The sequence below is a fragment of the Chelon labrosus genome (genome assembly GCF_963514085.1).
Source record: "Chelon labrosus genome assembly, chromosome: 18".
Taxonomy (NCBI): domain Eukaryota; kingdom Metazoa; phylum Chordata; class Actinopteri; order Mugiliformes; family Mugilidae; genus Chelon; species Chelon labrosus.
In genome coordinates this window covers 16,168,022-16,177,636 of record NC_140351.1, presented here as the reverse complement: position 1 = coordinate 16,177,636, position 9,615 = coordinate 16,168,022, and the positions used below count along the sequence as shown (strand labels likewise).

At 43.3% G+C, this 9,615-nt stretch overlaps 1 protein-coding gene across 2 annotated transcripts; it reads left to right on the top strand.

Annotated features, from left to right (window-relative positions):
* The first annotated feature begins 3,730 nt into the window (after window positions 1-3,730).
* myca (MYC proto-oncogene, bHLH transcription factor a) lies at window positions 3,731-6,602 on the top strand. 2 transcript variants are annotated; one of them, XM_084566422.1, is made up of 3 exons: window positions 3,731-4,205; window positions 4,502-5,177; window positions 5,571-6,602. In XM_084566422.1, the coding sequence occupies exons 2-3, from the start codon at window positions 4,523-4,525 to the stop codon at window positions 6,227-6,229; spliced, it is 1,314 nt and encodes a 437-aa protein (XP_084422548.1). In that variant the 5' UTR covers window positions 3,731-4,205; window positions 4,502-4,522; the 3' UTR covers window positions 6,230-6,602. The 2 variants fall into 2 exon arrangements, with proteins under 2 accessions (XP_084422548.1, XP_084422547.1); XM_084566421.1 differs by having other exon boundaries at window positions 3,733-4,205; window positions 5,568-6,602.
* The last annotated feature ends 3,013 nt before the right edge of the window (window positions 6,603-9,615 follow it).

Here is a 9,615-nt window from a genome sequence, read left to right as displayed (position 1 = left end):
GGACTTTATTCATCCCCATGGGGAAATTAGGGTGTTACAGTGGCAGGAAACAACAGTGCAAGATGCAAAAAGATACCAAAAAAATAGAATACGGGAGACAAATATGTTATGTCCAAAAATTATTTACATATAGCATCATACTGCATGGATGCAGTGGTAAGAGGCCAAGCACAGTATCCCAGAAGTCTCTCTCCCTATCAGCAGCTTTTAGTTCCTCATGAGGAATCCCATGTTGTTCTCACACCAGATATCTAATCAGTTCAGTAGCTCAGAGCTAGCTGTGACTGCTAACCCTCTACATCAACAGGGAATGAAGATCAACATGAAGGAGCAGCACACAAACCAACCCACTTCAGTTCAATTAACAACTTTTGGAAAGTGTCCCAATGCCACATGCCTTATAAAGGAACAGTATGTAGCAGAGCTAAGAGGTCAGGGATGTATCACGGATGATCTGAAACCCATCAGTAATCAGTTATTAATCCGACTGGCTGTAATGAGAAGTACAGATCTACAGTATATATATCAGACAAGACAGACAGATTCACCTTAATGGTGGCCTTTGACCTTTATGATATAGTTTCTCTGTCCTCTACATCCCCTGCAGCAGACAGACTACGTCAATCACAGTTTCACTTGGAAAAAAAAAAAGAAAACACAATCAAACCTGTGCTAGGTTTCCACTTATCAGAGGAAACGATGCCAGACGCTCTCAAAGCTTCCCTCTGTGTCCCCAGGCGCTCTGAAACAGGGTAACACAAGAAACATCCGGATAGCACGCGAATCTGGTGGTTATGATCGCTATCCTCCGCACAGCATCCCACAGTGGGGAAAGGAGAGGCGTGAGAGAAAGGATGAAGGAATGAGCGCAGAGGAAAGAAGAGAGGGTGCAATTTCAGGTCGGGGATTTTCTCCTCCACTTTCTGATAACAAGAGAAACTCCTGAAATGTATCTCCACAGTTTCTCCTCGTCGTCGCTCTCCTCCATCAGCCTCCTCTGCATTGTTCCCTCAGAAAGTGAACTCTTATTTGACTCCTTATAAAAGAGTTCATAAAATAAAACGAGTGTTTGAATTCGACACATTGCACACAGCATTTTTTTCAGCTGAGACAATTAAGACAATATCTACGCTGGCAATTTTTTACAGCTGGTCTCAGGAGGAAAAATTATTAAATCAATTTATAAAAAAATTTGATTGTAGCTTTGGGGCCAGACAAACAAGAGCAAAAGACTGTTGCTATACCAAAAAGACAGATAAAATGTCTCTATTATTATTAAATAAAGGCACAGTCATTTCCTTCATAGAGGTCTGATAAATAAAGTTACGTTATGCAAAAAAAATAAAAAATAATGCTCATTTCTCAACTGGGTTATATTTGGATAATGAAAACAGCAAAGTAGAAATGACATTTAGCACAGTGACTCTGGAGTGTTTAATGTTCATACTTGAAGGTTTACAGCAACTTCATTGTCTGTGAAGGTTATCAGTCATCCAGGTCATGGTACATCCAAAAATATTAAAGAGAGTATTTGGATATATCAACTAAATTACATTTGTTTTACAAATTTTTAGAGCATTAGCTCTCTGACAGAGAACAGCATTTACTGGTCTTATAAAGCACAGGTTCATTTCATTCTTAAACAGTACTGACATGACATGTCCCTATTTACATACAGGGAGTTACTGGCTGCTGTAACCTATTTTTAAAACGATTTTAGTGATGGGAGATGGACGTCAGCGTTGTGTGCGAAATGTGAAACAAAAGTTTAAGCTGTAACCTCTGAATGTACTGGACAGACTAACTTCAGACTTGCAGAGGGTCATATGGTTCATGTGGTTCATGAGCTTTATTGTTTCAATCATCTGCACCTGAAAGGCTGCGGACAACAAGGTTCGTCAAGGAGCCCTGTGCCGCCATCAATCACTGCTGATGCTGGATCACTGTGCTGTCAGGGTTATAGAAATAAAACTACTTCACGGTATGTAACACAAATTTCCATTTCTTCATTAGGTCTGGGGGGAAAATGGGGGAAATGAACCCTTTAATTAGATCCAGAGTAAATACTTTAAGGCATGAAGATGCTAAATGAATTCAAACAGAATTTTAAACACAAAAGGAATGAATCATGTTTGCACTTATTAATCTTGCATAATTTCACATCTATCTTAAAACAGTACTTACATGTCAGTGTGTTCATTCAAGAAGTTACGTGTACAGGTCCTACAAACTGGTATGTAATGCAAACAATTAAGTTTTTAATCGTCTGTCGCTTAATGCTTTCCGGGAACTTGTTTTTGATGAAGTGGAAATTGCATCCTTTAATTGGATCCATCTTGCAGCTTGGTTGTTTCAAGTATTAAAGTACAAACTTTAAGACATTTGGAAGCTAAATTAATGGACTGTCAAACTGAATTTTACTGCAAAAGCACATATCAATCTTATAAAGCACACATTCGTCTTAAAATGGTTCTGACGTGTCCATGTGTACATTCAGGGATTTACTAGCTGTGCATATATCTTACTTGCCTGGGAAGAAAAGACCTTCTGAGCGCGCTGTGTAAATGAACTTCCAACTGGTAGTGGCTCATGTTGCTCATGTCAACACCCTGAGTGTTTGGGTGGTGCTTGACCTTCATCATCTCAACCGTCCACACCTGAGGAGGTTTGCATTGCACGAGCTCTAATTATCTCATGTTTGTCTTTTTATTAATGGAAATAAAATGAATCTTGGGTGTCCACTTTATAAGAGGGGCCCCAATCAAAATCAAAGTGTCATTTAATGCTTTTTTTCGAACTCTATTTTTAGTGACCCAGTAACCTCAATAAGGAGCTCCACTAACCTACAGATTGTGCTATTTTCTTACAGAGTGTTTTCTAGTCTTGTAATCTCTCTCAGCCCTATTTTTTCTTTGATTAATTGTCAATAAACACTCTCTGATATCACGCGCTGATTTTTAGAGGTCGTGTCTCTGCTGTGACCCTGCACCCACCTGGCTGCTGTCCAGCCCTGCAGCACTGCACAGCAGAGGGCGCTCTAAGTCCACCCAATCCCCCCTCTCCTCCTCCCTCGTTCCCTTTCCTCCTTCCCACTACAACAGAAGAGGACACCTCCATCCAACTGCGGTACCAATCTGATTCCTTTAATTGCTTCCTTCCTGTACTTAATTGGCGCCAATCTGTCCGAGCTCCAACCCGAGCTGCATTGGGAGGAATTTAGCTAGAATCTCTATTTTTTTTTTTTTTTTTAAGGTGTGTGCGTGTGCATTTCAACACCCAAACTGCAGTTACTTGTTGTTGGACAAAAATCACCTGTTCCAGCCGGTTCAGAGCTGTCAGTGGCTGCGGACAGATCGATGTAAACTGCTGCACCTGTGAGGTGTAACCCCTGCGCAAAGCACACACAAACGTGTCAACACCTATTAAACATATTTACACAAATTTCCTGCAGCATTCTTGTGAATAATCAGATTAAACATAAATGCATTTAAAAGGTGGTGAATTAATTCACTTTGGGGCTGTAGTCTTAGTGCGCGGATCAGTTAGCATGATGTCTGTATTTGCTGTGAAACCCACGAGACAGCTCCGTGTTTGTTTGTGTGTTTTTGGCGGGGTAGTAGTAGTAAAATAACCTAATTATCTCTCACTACTACTCGTATTCTTTTTATTTTTTTCTTCGTGCCGTCAATGGAAGCACTACTCCACTATGACCCCTCCCACTATTAAAATAGATCCTTGCGCAAAGAAAAAACATGCAAAAGAGATAAAAATGCACCGCTGATAGAGCTGGTTTGAGTGCGGATTACACTTATCGGAGTATCTGTGTTATTTTAAGTGTGATAAAAGTGGGAAATAAGTTTAAGGCGTGCTACGTTTTTCAATATCGGTGAGCGTTTCGCGGCAAAAAAAAAGAAAAAAAAAGAAAACGCGACTGGCGGAGGGATACGTGTGCTACGGTCGTTTTTATTGTAGCCGGCGGAACCTTCAGCTGTGATTCTCACGCTGTTGATGATAGGCTACGCGTCGTTCTCGCCGGGTTGCTGGTGCAGCCTCTCCACTCTGCATGCATGCTCCACGCAGGCTGACTGAAACCCGCCGCAGACGCCTCCGTGGAAGGATTTAATGTTACTGTCGCACTGGAATAACTTTCCTGCTCCTTTTTGTTGGCTCCGTTTCCCCTCGGCTACTCTTTGAATTCTGAAAAGGTAAGGAGTGGAGCGGTTTTTCCGGAGGCTCTCGCTGCAGTTTAGCTTAGATGTATATTGGGAACAGATTAGTGAAGGTGGGGTCTCCCCTCGAATTTACTATCGGTTTCCCAGTTGAGCACCTGCTGCAGCAGCGGTGCATGTATGCCAGGCGTGCAAGAGAGGAGGGTCGATGTTTTGCAGGGACCATGTGATGTTGCTTACTCTTAATGTAAACCAAGCAGCTGCTCTCCGCTTTGAAGCTCCACACCTTTTCAAACAACTACTAATCACCCGTTTGTTTATCCTTCACTCAGCTCCACCGACAAGGAGACACCATGCCGCTGAATTCAAGTTTGGCGAGTAAGAACTATGACTACGACTACGACTCTCTGCAGCCGTATTTCTACTACGATAACGAGGAGGAGGATTTCTACCCTCAGCAGCTTCAGCCTCCGGCACCGAGCGAAGACATCTGGAAGAAATTTGAACTGCTGCCGACCCCTCCCCTCTCCCCGAGCCGCCGGCCGTCCCTGTCCAGCCTCTTCCCCTCCACCGCGGATCAGCTGGAGATGGTGACCGAGTTCCTGGGCGACGACGTGGTCAACCAGAGCATCATCTGCGACGCCGACTACTCGCAGACCTTCCTCAAGTCCATCATCATCCAGGACTGCATGTGGAGCGGCTTCTCCGCCGCGGCCAAGCTGAAGAAGGTGGTGTCCGAGCGGCTCGCCTCCCTGCACGCCGCGAGGAAGGAGTCGGCGGCGGCGGGGGAATGCGCGGAGCCCGCGGGCGCTGCGGCGTGGAGGCTGAACAGCAGCTACCTGCAGGATCTCAACACGTCCGCGTCGGAGTGCATTGATCCGTCAGTGGTTTTCCCCTACCCGATAGCAGAAACCCCGAAGCAGAGCGCGGGGACGCCGCCTTGTAAGAATTTGGGACTGGACACGCCACCCAACAGCGGCAGCAGCAGCAGCAGTTGTAGTGACTCAGGTAAGATGAATATGCACTCATCCTGCAGGCACACACCCCTCTGGGCAATTAGGAATTTCCCTCTGCTGAGTGAGCAAGGTCTGTGCATGACTTGGAGCATTGCACCTCACCATTATAGACGAAATTAGACACAGTCTGGTTTTATTTCATGCAGTATGCAGTTAGATTTCCAGGCAGGAGGTAGAGACATGCTGCCACTTCCAACCATGTCATGTTGTAGACTGCTGAGAGATTAGCTGGAGGGTAGGGCTGCATGCTAAGCAATCAACTGATGTGGAAGAAGAGTGGGAAATGGACTGCAGAGATTGTAACCCCCTCCCTTTCTACTGTGGCACACAGGGTTTTGTGGAATCAGAGTGTAATTGTTTTGCTTTTTGTGCTGTTTTGTAGAAGATGAGGATGGAGATGACGATGAAGAGGACCAAGAAGAGGAGGAGGAGGAGGAAGAAGAGGAGGAGGAGGAGGAAGAGGAGATCGATGTGGTCACAGTGGAGAAGAGGCAGGCTGTGAAGCGGTGTGACCCCAGCCCGCTGGAGAACAGGCATCCCAGCCCTCTCGTGCTGAAGAGGTGCCACGTCTCCACCCACCAGCATAATTACGCCGCCCATCCATCCATGAGGCACGAGCAGCCGGCTGTCAAGAGGCTGAAGCTGGAGAGCAGCAGCAGCAGCAGCAGCAGTGGAGGAGGGGGCGGAGGTGGTGGTGGTGGCAGCAGCCACAGCAGGGTCCTGAAACAGATCAGCAGCAACCGCAAGTGTTCAAGCCCTCGGACGTCCGACACAGAGGACTATGACAAGAGAAGGACTCATAACGTACTGGAGCGCCAGAGGAGGAACGAGCTCAAGATGAGCTTCTTCGCCCTGCGGGACGAGATCCCTGAGGTGGCCAACAATGAGAAGGCGGCCAAGGTGGTGATCCTGAAGAAGGCTACAGAGTGCATTTACAGTATGCAGTCGGATGAACAGAGACTCCTCTCACTTAAAGAGCAGCTGAGGAGGAAAAGTGAACTTTTAAAGCAGAGACTCTCACAGCTGCAGGGCTCTCGTGCTTAAAGTTTGGATCATAGACTTTTTAGACACTTTTTTTTTATGCAAGTTCAAGAGTTAGGGTGTACAGATGTTGCATGCAAATGCAAAACAGATTAAGTTTGGAATCTTGTTTGATTTCAATGTTAAAACTGCCTCAGCTGAAGTTATGGGTGGATTTAAATATTTAAAAGTTTATTTTTATTAATGAAATGTTAAAAATGGGTCTGTCCTGTTGAGGGCCCGAACTAAAATATAAATTTTTATGTTTTGTATATAATTAATATTTCCTAAGAAAATGTATTTTTGGATCTCAATTGTCTGGATGTTCAGACCCAGTGTTTGTTTTTTTCCATTATGTTCCTACATTCTTTTTGAAATATATAAAAAAAAGAAAAAAAAAGTTTCTTGACTTTGTGTCCGTCTCCTTGCAACTCAAAGACTCTTCTCAAACATTTCATCATGAGCAGACATACATTCACACAAGGCGGTGTGAGCATTATTTGGGTAAAGTGACTCTGACAAGGGCAAAGTTGATTCAAGGTGTGGTGATGCTCACATGAGGCGTTCCTCTTCTTCCAGCAACTGAAGGGTAAAGTCAGGGGTTAAATATTTTCACTTGAACATGTTGTGGGGACAAGCTTATGGAGAAGAAAAGGTAAGCAAATTAAGAAGCATTTGAACTTCCATCATTGTGGTAAGTTTTAAACGGATAAGGATTTTGTGGAAGATGATTTACTATAACTGTCAGAGAAATGAGCACTTTTGGCATTTTCTAGACTTTTTTTCGTGCACAAAAGTGGCCGATTTAGCAGCTCCTTGTCTCAGAAACATAAAACGCACCATCTCACACTTATAAATACAATTCAGACAATTTTTTAAAGAGCTGAAAGAAACTGGAGTAATAGCTTGTATTCTTAAAGGTACATGCTCAGAAATTCAATGATTAAAACTGGTGAATAAAAGCAAAACAGTTCAAAGATGCAATAACACCAGTTAGTCTCCTCTAATGACCATTTTCCACATATTGCAAATAAATAAACCTATTAAAATTTCTCTGGAATATCAAAGGAAATAATAAATGAAAATAAATAACAAAAACCTAAGGCTGAGTTCCGCATACAGTTTAGTGTCTACACTCCCTGCACACTGTGATATATAACCATGTACATACCTGTAGCCTCCTTCGATACGATTTTTGATCGATTTTTTCGACCGGCTTTCCAGTCTCGACGTGACGTCACGCGCCGTATCCCGAGCGCTCCCCTGAGCGCGTGGTCCCGGTCGCGAGCACATGGAAGTGAGGTCGAGATCTGTGTGCGAGAGCCGCGCGACTGATGATCAGAAAAACGGAATATAAACACTAAAAAAGCGGCGACAGGATCGAGCCGGACAATCCGGTAAGAGCTCCTTGTGAGAAGCAGTCAACATTTAAAAAGAAGAAGAAGAAGAGGAAGAAAGAGTCTTTACTTAGATGCTCAGTTTGGGCTGGTGTTAGTAAAAAAGTAAATCTCTGTATTATCTTCAAGTCTGGCTAATAAAGAACTTCATCTAAAGCAGCCGTAGTGATTGGGAGGATGACAAATAAACAAGCAGAGATTTAATTTGCTGTACATCCGATACAACCTGTGTGCAACTATTGTTCTCAGGACAAGTGTTATTTTCGTCTGTCTCCTCTATTGTCTGTCCAACTCCTGCTTAAAGCTGCAGAGTTCAGAGCTGGAAATGTTTGGAGCACGTGCTCTGATAGTCTATTGTTGTCTCAGGCTGATTACACTGATCAGATGATTTATTTTATGTTGTGTGCTTAACCATTACATTGTGTGCTTGTAATCATTTATTCCCCATGGTGCAGATTTCAAGCATGGCTTTATCTCTGCTGTCAGCGTAATAGTGCAGTTGTTATGATCCTAATAAACGATAACAAAAGGAATTCTGTGGTGCACGCTGGTTTTGAATATATAGGCTGTATAGCGTGGAGCTGGTTTATGAGCTGCAAACACAGATATTTCTGAGCAGTATGTTTATTATGAGAGGCGTTTAGGATGAGACGGTGGAGCAGCATGTCTGAGACACGAGGTGCAGCCACACTGAGAGGAGGGAGGACCACAAGGGATAAAGTGTGGTTTCATTGTGTGGATCTGCCTGATTTGAGTGGGCAGGGTGGTGGATTGTGTGCAGGGAAAGTGCGATGTGACTGGCTGGAGTGTTGTGCAGAAAAACACCTGTAATTCATGCAATAAAAACTAGTTGAGCTTCAGGAATCATTGCCCAGTTGCTCTCAGACATTACATTTACATGGACAATATTTCTTCAACGATTGAAATAATTCTGGTTAGGGATTTAACCGTTCACTCGGATACTAAATAAAATGATCCGAAAAGTGTTTACATGCATCAATCAGACTAGAACTTAATGGACATGTGAGTAGTTCTATTCACTGCAGAGCATTGAATATAAGCTTTTTTTCTCTCACAGCTTCATTGAAAACACTGGATTAACTGAATAGGAGAAGATGGAGCTACGTTGTTAGTGTTGCTGGCCACATCAGTTCGGGCTTCATCTTTTCAAACGCTTATTTGAACGACTGGTGTTTTTGCTATCTCCATGTTTGTGTCCCCCCGCGACCCTCCAAAGGATAAGCAGTTGCAGAAAATGAATGAATATTTCTGTCCCTCCTCAAAACTGTTTACGTCACTTGAGGTTTACGCCATGTGGGGCAGCTACGCAAAGAAAGTCTCTGTTTAATCCAACCAAAACAATTTGACCAACTGTTTACATTATTAGTAGATAACAGTTTACTACTATATCAATCGAAGGTTTACACCACTCCTCTCAATCTCTTTCCTAATTAATGTGCTCTTTGTGGTTTTAGGCATTTTTATTCTGATTGGCCTATTACTCTGATTAACCATGCAAACATGAAAAGTGGCAGGTGAGCATTTTTTTCCTATCGTGGTTACAAATGGCTGCCATTTTAAACCACATGTCTGTGGCTGTATTTCAGCATTTAGTCAGCTTCACACACACGCTGAGGTTTAGCCCAGTTTCATTTAACCATGACCAATAAAACTCTGACATCTTTTCACCTGCAAAGTATGCTTTCTGGGTGGAGTTATCATTCACCAGCGTCTGGAGAGGCTTTTTGCAAAGTGGTTCATAATATTAAAGTTGTTTTGCATTGACCATTTATTTCAGAGGTTCCACAGCACCATCGACTTCTCTCTTGATATCTTGGATTTGATGTCATATTTTCACTGTAGCCTGACCCTGTGCCTCTGCAAAACGCTGGTGGATGATAACGCCATCCGGAAAGCATAATTTGCAGGTTAAAAGGTGTCAGAGGTCAGTGTTAATAAAACTTAAAATAAACAAAATAAAACTGAGAAAAGAAGCAAATACGCATGTTTAAG

What these genes read in the sequence shown, in the direction of transcription:
- myca (XM_084566421.1), top strand. Translation starts at nt 4,523, where the DNA reads ATGCCGCTGAATTCAAGTTTGGCGAGTAAGAACTATGACTACGACTAC. An exon ending in CAGCAGTTGTAGTGACTCAG is followed by an intron (nt 5,178 to 5,567) that starts GTAAGATGAATA and finishes GCTGTTTTGTAG; the next exon opens with AAGATGAGGATGGAGATGAC.